This window comes from Mytilus edulis, chromosome 1 (assembly GCF_963676685.1).
Source record: "Mytilus edulis chromosome 1, xbMytEdul2.2, whole genome shotgun sequence".
NCBI lineage: Eukaryota > Metazoa > Mollusca > Bivalvia > Mytilida > Mytilidae > Mytilus > Mytilus edulis.
In genome coordinates, this window is record NC_092344.1 from 106,022,132 (window position 1) to 106,038,048 (window position 15,917).

At 32.0% G+C, this 15,917-nt stretch overlaps 1 protein-coding gene across 1 annotated transcript in view; it reads left to right on the plus strand.

Annotated features, from left to right (window-relative positions):
* The window catches only part of LOC139496781 (E-selectin-like), a 174,083-nt gene that overhangs the window by 20,694 nt on the left and 137,472 nt on the right, over window positions 1–15,917 (plus strand). Inside the window, exon 2 of the mRNA XM_071285118.1 lies at window positions 1,237–1,431. Within this exon, the coding sequence (XP_071141219.1) occupies window positions 1,237–1,431 (195 nt within the window). The remainder of the gene's footprint in view (window positions 1–1,236; window positions 1,432–15,917) is intronic.

A 15,917-nucleotide genomic window follows, 5' to 3' on the forward strand; every position in this document is an offset into this window, starting at 1 on the left:
TACATAATTATTTTGGTTGATGATTAAGTAAGCGATGTTTTATCATTATTATCTGATTTGCAAAGAACACCAGCAAAAATGTTAATGTTATAATAACCAACTGTTAGCAGAGTGTTTAATATCCTTTTAATCGAGCACACGTAAGCGTTCAAACAGGAATCCTTGTGTATGAAAGCAGTGTTGTTTTTTGTAAAGCAAACGGTGTATGCAATCATATCATAGCCTCGTTGTATCTTCGGTATCCACATAATTCTCGACATTTATTTGATAAGATCAAGAGAAAAGCCACAAAACAATGATGTATGTAGATAAATATTTCAGTATCAAAAGTATGCTATATGTTTACTTAGTGACACATAATGAATCAAATTGGAAACGTTTAGTCTAAATAATTTTCGAATAAATTCATAATAAAGTAGAAGACGTCTTTTCCTTTGAATGTACTTGATAAAAAACGCATAAGTGAACAATAATTGAACATCTGTCAATGCAGAAAAAACAAGCACAATAGGCGAAGGAAAAAGTTGTTAGATAAAAACTCCATCACAGAAAAACGAATACTCTTATGTCAACCATTTTTGCAGTAAACACATCAATGCACCGATAGGAATTAATAAAGATTTTGAGTCAACTCTCCACCGGCGAAAAAATGACGTACCTGTAAACAAAAATAGGTCACCGTACGACCTTCAACAATAATGAAAACCAATACCAAATAGCAGGCTTTGAAATGGTTGGGATTTACAAATGTAAAGCAATGCAATACATCAATTTAACGACATGATCAATGACTTAATTATTTGTTTACCTATGGATGAATATTTTTACTAGTAAAACTATTCCATATACCTACTTGCATAGTGAAATGAATGGGAAACGTTTTGTTAATACAACTTTCCCACAGACAAACCATTTTTTATTTCTATTTTTGTCATTTTAACTTGTTATGTTTGTTTGTTTGTTTTGTTCAAACTATGTTGTCAATAAAATGAAATTGTATGCAATTGACAATCAAGAAGAGGTTTATATAGCTATAAGGTCGACTCCACCAATTTTTACCTAAAAAATATATGACAGTTGTTATCTTTTCATTTGGTGTTATAGAGCTTTTGATTTAACCATTTGATTATTGACTTTCAGTAATGAATATTCCTCGGAGTTTGATATTATTGTTATTTTAATTTTTGCATTTGCTGCTTCTGTAAGCGTATAAGTTTGTTTTTATTTTTTGAATAGCTGTTCCATGTCCAGCTTTAAACAAACCACAACACATGGTTATACCAACCAATATTTCTGGATATCATTACGGTGACAATGTCACTTTCCAGTGTGTAAATGGTTATAATTTATCAGGACCTTCATTGATAATATGTCGAAGTAGTTCTAACCGCTCAAGGGGGGAATGGAGTGATGAACAGCCTACTTGTGAAGGTAATTTATTTGTTTGAGAATAAGTTGATGTAAAAATTAAATATGAATGATTATGTTTCCTTTCAGCGACGGTAATTTTGTTGTTTTTGGAAGGGTTCATCATTTGAATAGAATTCTAGTAAGAATACTATCGAATCCCATCGTTGGTCGTTTCACATATGAATAGCACAGAATGGGAGGAGCTAAAACAAGTGATTCAACATTCACTTGTCTTGCCCTGCCTCCTTTGCCTCGTGAATAATGTAAGTTTTTTTTGTTTTCAAGACTAAAACATCTGTAATAGATTTTTATGGAATGAATGCTTACACAAAATATTTTATAAAAAAAAACATAACTCTGGTAGAGAGTTGTCTTATAAGCAATCATATCACATCTATTTTTTTCCTATAACTGAGGTTTATCTTACACCATCATACACAACTGCAACCTACTACAGGTCAAACCATCATTAGATTTTTTGGTAATATTAATTAATTTCTATTTCAAATTATTTCTATTATTTAGTAATGCCAAAACTTATATACAGATAAAAAAACGCTGCAAATATCTATAACATGTCCTAAGGAATACTTTCTTTTCGTTTATTGTCTTTTCATATGCAAACTGCTCCGCGAGTTAAAGGCGAAACTAGCATATCAAATATTTCATATCAAAAATAAATAATCACAATGTAAATGACAAGACATTCAGTCCTTTTTTTTACTTTACACAGACATATATTCTTGAACTGAGCAAGCTGCAAATGTTTGTACCTAAATCTTACACAATGAGCTATCAATTAATTAATCGATTTGTATTTCTCTTCTTTGAACTGAAAGAATACTTTGTCTATTGGTTTAAAAAGGGAATATTTCTAATCACAACGTTTTACCTTTCTCAAATTGTACGTCATATCCAGGCTTTGATACCATATATGATAACATTTAAGTGTAATTTTTGCTTCGATTCCATAACCCCTTTTCAAAAATTTCGGGGAGGAAGCTTCTTTTATTACAAAAATTAATTTGTAATATGAAATATGTACATATATGTAACTACACAGACTGTCATATTCAAAGGATAGAAATTTTAAATCATTTAAATATAAAACAAACAAAAAACAGTAAAATGGTGGAGGTAATTTTTTGTATTAACTCTGCTAAATATACAGATTAAATCTATAATTTTTTCTAAACCAAACCTGTTAAACTAAAGTAAAGAAGTAAACTTTACACTTATATAAATTCGACAACTGCAACAAGTGTATTACTCATATATTTAAATCGCGAGGCTTGTCGAGCTTTTTAAATAATTCAAATTTAACTGTTGAGAGTGGAAAATATCGTTATACACGAGTTACAGTGGTGGACTCTATTTCCCTTATGATTTCTATAAAAGAGGGACGAAAGATACCAAAGGGACAGACAAACTCATGAATCGAAAACATACTGACAACGTCATGGCTAACAATGAAAAGACAAACAGACAAACAATAGTACACATGACACCACATCGAAAACTAAAGAACAAACGACACGAACCCCACCAAAAACTAGGGGTGATCTCAGGTGCTCCGAAAGGGTGAGCAGATCCTGCTTCACATGTGGCACCCGTCGTGTTGCTTATGTGATAACAAATCCGGTAAATAGTCTAATTCGGTAGGTCACATTCATGAAAGGGAAGGGGATTGTAGTTACGACGTAAGGAACATATCCGATATCATTTGTGAAACGGTTATTCCATAACGGTCAACCAACTCGTGATGGCGTCCGTAAAATTTACGAAGGGATGATTTAAACTTCACCATTTGGAACTATTGGTTTAATAGCTTCCTTGTGAGCAGCAACCCTCTATCAAGAAAATCGTGATAGGAAATGCAAGCACGGGTATATCGTATCAATTGGGAGATATATACCCCGTATGTAGGTGCTGTTGGAATGTTTTTATCCTTCCTTGTCAAAGATTTGTGGAAAGCTGTTTAATTTTGATGTGACGTCATCTGGCATGTTCGCCTTTTTTCATGCCGTCACAATAAGAAAATTCAGAAGAAAACAAGAAAATTTAACGTCACAAATAAATGTCAACCAATCATTTGCCAAGAACAGATCCTTCACTAGTGAGGAGAAATGTTTTTCTCACACCGGTCAGGAAATTTTGGATCCTCAATGCTTTTCAACGTTGAACTTGTTTGCCTTTATAAATATTTTGATTTGAGCGTCAATGATGAGTGTCATGTAGACGAAGCGCGCGTCTGGCGTACATACCTATAATCCTGGTACCTTTGAAAACTAATTAAATGTAACACTTTGGAATTTCTCCCTAGCAACAAACCGTTGCCCATAGCAACATACATTGATTTTATTTTTTACAAATTTTAACTCTAAACATCTTGCAACAAATAGATAATCCACTTGATGAACATTATAAAAGGTGAAAAACTGCAAAGAAAATGACATGGATAAAATACAATGTTGAAAACTACAGACAAACAACAATAACTGTTCAAGAACATTCTCAAATTATACTAGCCACAATGCGATCTTAGTTTTATAAGATTTAAACCTAATACTAAAAACGGGAAAGATATATTCAGAATCTTGCAAGTTCATGTAATAATACATTTTAACATGAATTGACTGTCCTTTGCGGTTTTTTTTTAAGTCTATTGTTTGATATAATGTATTTACCTCCTGACGTCTTTTGTATTGTGTTGTTTTCTCATTGCTATACAAGTATATGCTATCGTGGCATTTATTTAAATGAATATGAAAGATATACGACAAAGTAGATTGAGAGGTTGAATTGCTTTCACCAAAATATGCATGTACAAGTGTACATATACATGTATAGTGATGTTGAGGATGGCGTTATTTTTAAATTTTTTTTAGGTTTGGCCTTTTAATTTTCTGCTGCAACATGCACGAGATTTAATGTCAATAGACTATGACAACCGTGATTAAGGTTGTTAACCAACTAATCACCATGCATGAAATGTTGTAATTCTGATACATGTACAATAAACAAACAAACATCATTGGCTTCCATTACTTTTTTCACAACGAACTGAACTAATCAGAACCACCATATAATACTATGCTGAATCTGATATAATTAGTTAACTAATATTTTATTGAGGGATTCCCTTTAATTTCAAAAGATTCAGATATTCAAATGCTCCTTAAATTGCATCAAAGTTCACGTTCATGTCATGTATCATTGAGTTAATTCCTTAGTTGTTCAAGACAAAAATGTGGTTAGAAAAAATGACCATGATGAAGTAGGTGAAACTCCAGTAGTTTTTGCGAAATTTGAAAAAATATTACCAAACTTGGAAGATGGAGAATGTGTCAAAAAGACAACAACCCGGCCAAATAAAAAAAACAACAACAGAAGGTCACCAACAGGTCTTCAATGTAGCGAGATATTTTTTTCCGCACCGGAGGCATCCTTCAGCTGGCCCCTAAACAAATATATACTAGTTCAGTGATAATGAACGCCATACTAATTTCCGAAATTGTACACAAGAAACTAAGATTAAAATAATACAAGACTAACAAAGGCCAGAAGCTCCTGACTTGGGACAGGCGCAAAAATGCGGCGGGGTTAAACATGTTTGTGAGATCTCAACCCTCCCCCATACCTCTAACCAATGAAGAAAAGTAAACGCATAACAATACGCACATTAAAATTCAGTTCAAGAGAAGTCCGAGTCTGATGTCAGAAGATGTAACCAAAGAAAATAAACAAAATGACAATAATACATAAATAACAACAGACTACTAGCAGTTAACTGACATGCCAGCTCCAGACTTCAATTAAACTGACTGAAAGATTATGATTTCATCATATGAACATCAGGCACAATCCTTCCCGTTAGGGGTTTAGTATCATGCCATCATAACATATATGAGAAGAACATAACCCGTGTCATGCCGACAACTGTTTTTAGAATAAATGTGTTTAGTTCCGACGCAAAGACCTTATCAGTGACTCAATATTAACTCCAAAATATGCAATCTTTAATGACTTGACAACAGTATCGTTATTATATCCCTTCTTAATAAGTCTATTCAAAGGTTTTGTAAGTTTCTGAGGTGAATACTGACACCTTTGTGCTTTATAAAGAATATTTCCATAAAAAATTGGATGTGAAATACTTGAACGTATAAGAAGTCTGCATGTTGAGCTATATTTACGAATGATGTCTTTATACCGATTATAAAATTTAGTAAATGTTTTGACTAGTTTGTGATATCGAAAACCTGGTGTAATAATTTTTCAGTAATACATAAATTTCTCTCGTGAAAATCTAAAACATTGTTACATACACGAGCGAATCGTACAAGTTGAGATATATAAACACCGTAAGATGGTGACAAGGGAACGTCACCATCTAAAAACGGATAATTAACGATAGGAAATGAAAAATCATCCCTTTTATCATAAATCTTAGTATTCAGCTTTCCGTTAGTGATATAGATATCAAGATCGAAGAAAGGGCAGTGGTCATTGATAGTATTAGCTTTATTTAAAGTAAGTTCAGCAGGATAAATTTCATTAATATACATACTTAAGTCGTCATTATTGAGAGCCAAAATATCCTCCAAATATCTAAAAGTATTATTAAATTTGTTTATCAGATGTTGTTTTGATGGGTCTTTGCTTATTTTTGTCATAAATTGTAACTCATAACAATACAAAAAGAGGTCCGCAATAAGTGGTGCACAGTTAGTCCCCATTAGAATTCCGATAAACTGACGATATACGGAATCCCCAAAGCGAACAAAAATTGTTATCTAGTAAAAATTCAAGGGCATATATAGTATCAAAGCATGTCCAATTAACATTGTTTTTTTGTTTATTGCTACTAAAAAATGACCTAAAAGAGTTTGAACTTATATATTCACATTCTGATTTTTTGAATGCCCATTTAATTAGGTGTGTGATTTTTTTCTTAATATGAATGTGAGGCAATGTGGTATACAGGGTAGAAAAATCAAAACTTTGAACAAATTCAAAATCACCAATATAAGCATGCAATTTATCAAGTACTTCCAACGAGTTCTTGACACTCCAAAAGTAATTTATTCCACTACAAACAATAATGTCACGTGACAATGTCAGGTTCATTCTTCATAAATGTAGGTTTGACAAAAAGTGAAATCACAATAATACTGAACACCAAGAAATTAAAAATAGAAAGTCCCTAATCAAATGGCAAATTAAAAAGTTCAAACTAATGGACAATAACTGTCATATTTCTGACTTGATGCAGGCATTTTGTGATGTAGAAAATAGTGGATTAAACTGGTTTTATAGCTAGCTAAACCGCTCACTTATACGACAGTCTAATCACATTCCTTAATATTGACAACGATACGTGAACAAAACAAACAGACATAATAGGTGAAAATGTAAAAAATACCGCAGTCAGCATTGTGTTACAATCCAAATCCCGAATGCAAGTTCTGAATTTGTACTTATAAATGATACAATTTGTTTACCTGTAAATCCAATTCAAGCCATTGGACAATTAATATGTGTAGAACAATTCATGCAAGTTCCCAATATATTTCAATTCCCTGTCTACAATTGCAACATACAGGCGTCTTATCATACTACTTGATTTTTGACAGTGTGCACTCTGATGTCCATTTTCTTCCTACAAAAACACACATTTTTATTGCTGTCGATTTAAGATGATACTTGTTGCTATTTTGCCATTGAGTTTGGGGTGGGGAAGGAAGCAAATTATACGTCTTTCTCTTTTCAATATATGGAGTGTTAAAAAATTGAGGGAAAATACAGGAAAAGTAGAGTCAGTTTTGCAAAGGCTTAGTTTATTATTGTAAATTCACTTTCTATAAAACAAAACAATTGACAACTAACTACTGTAAACCAACTTATTTTCGCGAAAATAAGTCGGTTTACAGTTTTGAACAGGAACACTAACAGTACTATGGTACAACAAAAAATCGTGATTCGCAACAACTACATGTACTCACAAACATCAACATAAAATCAAATAGTGAACTATAAGGTTGATTGCACCTTGCATGGATATTTCTGACACGTTTCCAAGAATGATTGTTTTGGTGAATTTTGAAGCCCAAAATTCAAATATCTATATATGTCGTGTACATTTTATTATTTTGTACAAGTTATTACTTGTACAAAAACTTTGTAAGAGTAATTACTTGTATGATGCCATCATACAAGTTATTACTAGTACAAATATAATTGTACCAGTAATTACTTGGACAATTTTTGTTGAGAAAAAGATAATAACTTGTACCACACAATATCTTTGAGTTATATTTGTTTTTTCGAAAAATTATTTTGCCTTAAATGTTTCTTCAAAAACTCCTTTCTTTTGTTTGGATTTGGTACTCGAAAATTAAGTACTACAGATATTTTGTTGCAGGGTTACATTTTCAGCATTTTAAAAGTTTGTCTATTTCAATTCTCTAAAAGTTATGATGTTCAAACATGCAATACTGTGATCATTTTTGGTATTTTGTGTGTACCAATATTTGAAGTACAAATCAAGTATTGGAAAATACAAGTACCTAAATATTACAATAATTCTAAAGTAGAGAAATTGTACTAAATATTAAAAGTAAATTTCCAGTACTACATATTTTCAGTACAGAAATAGTACAGAAAAAGTACCTATGCAAAAGTAGCCGGGTGCAGTCCATCGGACCTCTGTCTACTCTTTGAACTGGTATTATAACATTGTCTCAAATTCCAAAACTTTTAATCATCTTTTAGAATTTGCTGTTTTATCAAAGGGTAGAGTTCATCAACAGTACCATTATACATAATTTCGTCTCCTTTGTGAATGAGTTTTTCAAGTTTTGCTACATTCAAAATACCAGACTGCCGTAAGAAATATATCTGAAGTGCTGTCTTTTTGTAACTTAATTTGACTTCCTTTACATTACAAATATTCTCTCAGGTATTTAAACGTGTGAATACCGAATAATTAGAAGAGTTTCGTCCAGTTAATTATGTCATCATAACATTATTTGCTACATTGTTTTGCATTTTTACACTTTCACTGTGTATCATCAGTACAGCGGATATAGGTACTTAACAAGCGGGCATGGTCGATTTTGACCATACACGGTAACGAAAATCTTTGGTTTGCTTTATCAATATTCAGTGTACATTTCTCAACATTTGAAGTTCCTGCTCCTAAATAATTTTCGCATCGTTTTTTTTTCCTATTTATAAAACAACTTTAATGTTTTAATAAGAACAATTAACTTGTACAAATAGTTTTGAATGTCAACACCAACTTTCAATTTCGATACAGTTGTCGAGACATTTACATATTTTATCTGAAAGAAAGCTAATACTGGACAAAAGTAATAGTTACCAATCATAAACCTAGCTGTGAATACTCATTCCTTGAAACATTTTGGATAATAAGCGAGTATAAAAATAAAGTTTTTGTGTACGGTGTACAGCACCATATAGAAGGATTTATTTGGTCAGCTTAACACCGTACACAACACTTCTTTTCGGAATAAAATATCGAAAAATAACATATGTATGAAAGATATCAATGCCAATTATTGAAACAGCTTTACTTATTACACACACACAGTGGCCTTCTATCAGAAAAAGAGATGCAATGAATGCAAAATTATATCGGATGAGACCATCGCCAACTTATTTGACAAGTATTTGCACATGTTTTAGTAATCGTTCTTGTTTATGGAAAATAATGGACTATAGTTTTGCCTGTATCTTATGCTTTTGAAAAAGAGGGGCGAAAGATACAAGAGGACAGTCAAACTCAAAGATCGGAAATAAACTAACAACGCCATGTTTAAAAAATGAAAAGACAAACAGACAAATAACAGTTCACAAGACACAGCAAAAAAAAAACAAAAAAAAAACAACACGAACTAAACAACACGAACCCAAGCAAAAACTTAGGTGATCTCAGGTGCTCACGAAGGGTAAGCAGATCCGGCTCCATATGTGGCACCCGTCGTGTTGGTCATGTTTTTACATACATATTGAATGTTTAAATTGAGAATGCATTTGTGTTTTTTTTCTTTACGAGGCAGTATTGTCTCATGATCAATGATAATAATGACATAAATATAATGGCCTTCATACACCCTTTTTATTTGTTGTACATTTAAACAAGAAACTATTTATATAGATTTTGTAAGCCCATAAACTAGAAGGTTTTTTTTTTAATGAAAATAGGTATTTGTGTTCTATGCTACAATGATTTTAGCACTGCACATATATCATTCACATAAATGAAAGTGATGGGAGTAATGATTAAAAGAAATCTTGAAAACCATATCGATTTTTTTCGAAGTTCTTTTAAGATCAGCTACAAAAGTTTTTTGTTGTGATTCATTAGACAGGTATTTCACTTGACACATATATTTCATTACTAGAACTGAACATTTTAAATGTTATTACTATAGTCTAAATATTTTGATAATATAATTTGAAGCAGTCTTAAATATTGTTCTTTTGTATGCTTTCACGATAGAATATTCAACAAAAAACAAGTCCAAACATAAACAGTCATGGGCATTCTTAAAGGCCAGGGAAAGAGTATAAATAATAAAACAGTGAATGAAATAGTGGTTAATTGAAAACTCTTAGCCTCATTCATTTCAAGGACATATGTTTTTAGAGTTACCTTGTTTAAAGAGTGAATTTTAGAAGAATTTTTTTTTCTACGTTGGTGCTAGGCGAACTGAATATCATGAAACAAACTCGTCTGATTATTTCATATCCAATTTCTGCACATTCCTTTAATTTCTTTTATGATCATGGCTACTGAAAAACAAAATTTTTCCCGAAAACGTCCTCCAAATGTTAGAAAGGAAATTCCTGGTGATGAGACTGTCAAAAGAAGAATTTTGGAAAAACTTTAAAAAAATAAACAGTTATTTGACTTCAACTTTGAATAAGCCAATTTACAAAAGAATTAATTGTAGAGAAACTTTTAGACTTTTGGATTAAACAACAACTTGGACGTGACAATTTGAATTAACATCATTCTTTTCTATCGCCTATTCATAAACAAGACGCCAGGATGTAGACCAAGGACTGTTCGTTACTGCAGGGAAATCTTTGGATACACATGGATAAAAAAATTTTGAAGCACATACTAGTATTTGTAATGGAAAGCAAATACCTGCCAACTTATTTCTTTATTAATATGAGACTGACTTCATGCAGGAACTTCTTAGGAAGAAAGATAAGAAGTTAGCAATATCCTTTAACTCTACTTTCCGCTATATAGATGATGTACCATAAATAAATAATTCAAAATTTGGTGACTATGTGAAACGCATCTATCCATTGAACTGGAGATAAAGGATACTACAGATACAGTTAAGTCGGCTTCATATCTTGACTTACATCTAGAAATTGGCAATGAGGATCGATTGAAAACAAAACTTTAAGTAAAAAGAGATGATTTCAGCTTTTCAATTGTGAACTTTCCATTTCTAAGTACCAACATTCCAGCAGCACCTGCATACGGGGTATATATCTCCCAATTGATACGATTTTCCCGTGCTTGCATTTCATATCATGATTTTCTTGATAATGGGTTGCTGCTCACAGGGAAGCTATTTAACCAAGAGTTTCAAATGGTGAAGCTGAAATCATCCCTTCGTAAATTTTATGGACGCCATCACGAGTTTATTGACCGTAATGAAATAACCGTTTCGCAAATGATATCGGATATGTTCCTTACGTCGTAACTACAATCCCCTTCCCTTTCATGAATGTGACCTACCGAATTAGACTATATACCGGATTTGATATTGCATTAGCAACACGACGGGTGCTACATGTGGAGCAGGATCTGCTTACCCTTCAGGAGCAACTGAGATCACCCCTACTGTTTTGTGGGATTCGTGTTGTTTATTCTTTGGTTTTCTATGTTGTGTCATGTGTACTATTGCTTGTCTGTTTGTCTTTTTTATTTTTAGCCATTGCGTTGTCAGTTGGTTTTCGATTTATGAGTTTGACTGTCCCTTTGGTATCTTTCGTTCCTCTTTTTCAAAGTGTCGGAGAAAATGCAAATATTCAAAATTGAGAACTTGACCTTGACCTTTGACCTTAACCTCATTTTCTATGTAAGGACCTAGTTGACTCAAATGAAAATATTCCAGGCTTATACGGTTAACGGTTGATGAATAGAAAATACATAACGACGAATTTATTGTATAAGGATAGATAACTCATATAAAATGTTATCGAATCGCTTCAATCCAAATAAGCCAAAAATTCCTGAGGATGTAACAAACAATTTGTAAAAGGAATTCTGTCGCTATCTTTCTTTGTTACGAAGGAGATGCACACAGATAATAAACAGTGAATAGGGAGATAACTCTTACAAAAACAAAATGGTTTGGCTTAGCAGGGTGAAATTTTAAAGCGTGTAAACTGTACCATACAATATACAAAATATCTTAGCGACATATTGCATAACAAAAATTTCAAGATGTGGCGGGAAAAAAATAATAATCAGAAGAAATACCATCAGTCTTTTCACAGAAATTGTTCGTTATATCCTCAGTAATTTTTGGCTCATTTGGATCGAAGCGATTAGATAAAAATTTATAGGAGTTATCTACCTTTACAAAATAAATTTGTCAGTATGTTTTTTTAACTCATAAACAGTTAACCGTATAACCCTGTAATGTTTATTTGAGGCCCCTAGGTCCTATTTATCGCATCAGTATGAAAAAACTATCTTCTCTTCAAAACTTGTTGATGTAGAAAGACTTTCAATTGTTCTCTGTTATTAATATCTACACATAGGTAAATTCCAAACGTGTTTGTTTTCTGTTAACCATGCTAACTTCTATGAATAATTAATAAGAGGGCTGAGGGTTTACGCAGTATATATTGGACGATGTCCGTAGTCTTTCGGAACACCGGATGTTATTCTGAATACATCTGTTCTTTATATTGCCACCTTTCATATACATGCGTAATAGCTTATCAATTGACCTGTTGAATAAGCATTTGCATCTTAAGTTGCTATAAAGATATGCTACATACGATGCGAAATTAATCATGACGCAATTTAATGAGCATTAGAATACTTCCTTGCACGCAATTACAAGCTGCTTATATTAACCTTATATATATTATGCGTAATTATTATAATTAGAGTCAAACGTTGAAACCAGCTGTGTTAATTTATGATATAAGGTTTCATGTAAACAAGGCGATTTATATTCGGAAACGAGATTTGTCAAAACTAATCTCTATAAAAGTAGTATTACAAGCATTTCATTTAAGATTCTGAGTCTAGGGGAGATGGACATGATGTACGAAGCAGGCTATCTAAAAATAAATTCATACTGAAATTAATAGGAAGTCTTTCATGTGCTGTATTAAAATTTGACGTCTAGGATAGACCAAGGACGTATATCATCTAGTATAGATCCTTGAATAGATGTAAAAAATTAAGATTTTACAAAAAAAAAATATTGTTTTTTTAAAATAACGTTACAATTAATTATAAAATTACATTTCCTTTTTTATTTTCTTAAAATTGCACATTGAAATACAGTTATTTTCTTTATTAAATATTGCAACAGTATTTCCTTTTTATTAAAACAAGGAGGTCATAGATTGTTATAGGTAAATCTGATTTTTTTTTCGTTATTAAAATGTGAACAAGTATATATTTAATATGAAGAAAGAAAGAAAAAACTAGTATCTCAATTGTTTGTTAAACAATTGAAAGGTCTTTCCTGTAAAAGTGATGTTTTCGTAATGTACTTTGTACGACCTTTCGTTTGATATACGACAAGCATACCTTCTCAAACTTTTCGCTTTTAACACTTATTGACCTCATCCGCCTATATTTTTGAGATCGGAAGTATGATATATGTAACATGGAGTAGATGAGCTTTCATTTGATATGCGACAACGCCATGTTCTAGAAAATTTTATTTTTGCACTTAATAACCCTTTTCAACTAATTTTTGGAGGTCTGGAATTTGATATTTCAAATGTACACATCACGACCTTTCATTTGATATCCAACCTTATCTTAAAATAAAATTTATGTTTTGCACTCAATGACCCCACCCAACCCATTTTTTTGGGGACGTCAACTTGATATTTGAAATATACGCTTTACAGACTTTCATTTGATATGCAATAACCTAGCCATCTGAGAAATTTGAATTTTTGCACTAAATGACCCCATCCTTCCACCTGGGATGAAAAAGAGGTTTAAAATTTTCTTTTTTAAATAGAGTTTATTGAGACCTACAATTTTATATATCAGATGACCCCATTTGACAAAGTGCTAGAAATGATGCAATATCAACGATGTAAATAGAAGTAATGAAACTTACAAAGTCAATGCAAAACATGAAAATTTCAAATGATATTTGGTGTTTTTTTCAATGGAATGTTTTTATACGACTGCAAAATTTGAAAAAAAATTTCGTCGTATATTGCTATCACGTTAGCGTCGTCGTCTGCGTCGTCGTCGTCGTCGTCGTCCGAATACTTTTAGTTTTCGCACTCTAGCTTTAGTAAAAGTGAATAGAAATCTATGAAATTTTAACACAAGGTTTATGACCACAAAAGGAAGGTTGGTATTGATTTGGGGAGTTTTGGTCCCAACATTTCAGGAATTAGGGGCCAAAAAGGGCCCAAATAAGCATTTTCTTGGTTTTCGCACTATAACTTAAGTTTAAGTTGATAGAAATCTATGAAATTTTGACACAAGGTTTATGACCACAAAAGAAAGGTTGGGATTGATTTTGGGAGTTTGGGTTTCAACAGTTTAGGAATTAGGGTCCAAAAAAGGGCCCAAATAAGCATTATTCTTGGTTTTTCGCACAATAACTTTAGTTTAAGTATATAGAAATCAATGAAATTTTGACACAATGTTTATAGATATAGGAAGATGTGGTGTGAGTGCCAATGAGACAACTCTCCATCCAAATAACAATTTAAAAATTAAACCATTATAGGTTAAAGTACGGCCTTCAACACGGAGCCTTGGTTCACACCGAACAACAAGCTATAAAGGGCCCCAAAATTACTAGTGTAAAACCATTCAAACGGGAAAACCAACGGTCTAATCTATATAAACAAAACGAGAAACGAGAAACACGTATATATTACATAAACAAACGACAACTACTGTACATCAGATTCCTGACTTAGGACAGGTGCAAACATTTGCAGCGGGATTAAACGTTTTAATGGGCCCAAACCTTCTCCCTTTTTCTGAAACAATAGCATAACATCACAACATAGAAAAACATACGATAAAATATCAATTGGCAGACTTAACTCAATCAAAAAACGTATGATTACACAATGAACGAATAAATTTGATCTGCGATATCTGAATACAAATGCACAGTTAATTAAATATTAGAGACAAACATTCATGACCAAAAGGCTAACAAACAAATTCAAACACACTGAGAAATATTTAACCAATCAATTTTCACTTTAGAAAAAAACCGGTTTTTTATAATCTTGAAGTTTATACAAATGTTGTAAGAATAAGTGAAAAATTGAAGATATTACAAATAATCAAAGCTGGTATACAGACAAGATCCATATAAATAAAAAATGACAAAAAAGCATTATAAACAGTATCAACAGGTCGAATTAACAAGAAAATAAGATTTGAGAGTACCACAAAAGGAAGGTTGGTATTGATTTTGGGAGTTTAGGTCCCAACAGTTTAGGATCAAGGGGCCCAAAGGGTCCAAAATTTAACTTTGTTTGATTTCATCAAAATTGAATAATTGGGGTCTTTGATATGCCGAATCTAACTGTGTATGTAGATTCTTAACTTTTGGTCCCGTTTTCAAATTGGTCTACATTAAGGTCCAAAGGGTCCAAATTTAAACTTAGTTTGATTTTGACAAAAAATGAATCGGTTGGGTTCTTTGATATGCTGAATCTAAAAATGTACTTAGATTCTTGATTATTGGCCCAGTTTTCAAGTTGGTCCAAATCGGGGTCCAAAATTAAACTTTGTTTGATTTCATCAAAAATTGAATAAATGGGGTTCTTTGATATGCCAAATCCAACTGTGTATGTAGATTCTTCATTTTTGGTCCTGTTTTCAAATTGGTCTACATTAAAGTCCAAAGGGTCCAAAATAAAACTTAGTTTGATTTTAACAAAAATTGAAATCTTGGGGTTCTTTGATATGCTGAATCCAAACATGTACTTAGATTTTTGATTATGGGCCCAGTTTTCAAGTTGGTCCAAATCAGGATCTAAAATTATTATATTAAGTATTGTGCAATAGCAAGTCTTTTCAATTGCACAGTATTGCGCAATGGCAAGAAATATCTAATTGCACAATATTGTGAAATAGCAAATTTTTTTTTAATTAGAGTTATCTTTCTTTGTCCAGAATAGTAAGCAAGAAATATCTAATTGCACAATAGTGTGCAATAGCAAGAATTTTTTTTGATTGGAGTTATCTTTCTTTGCCCAGAATCAAC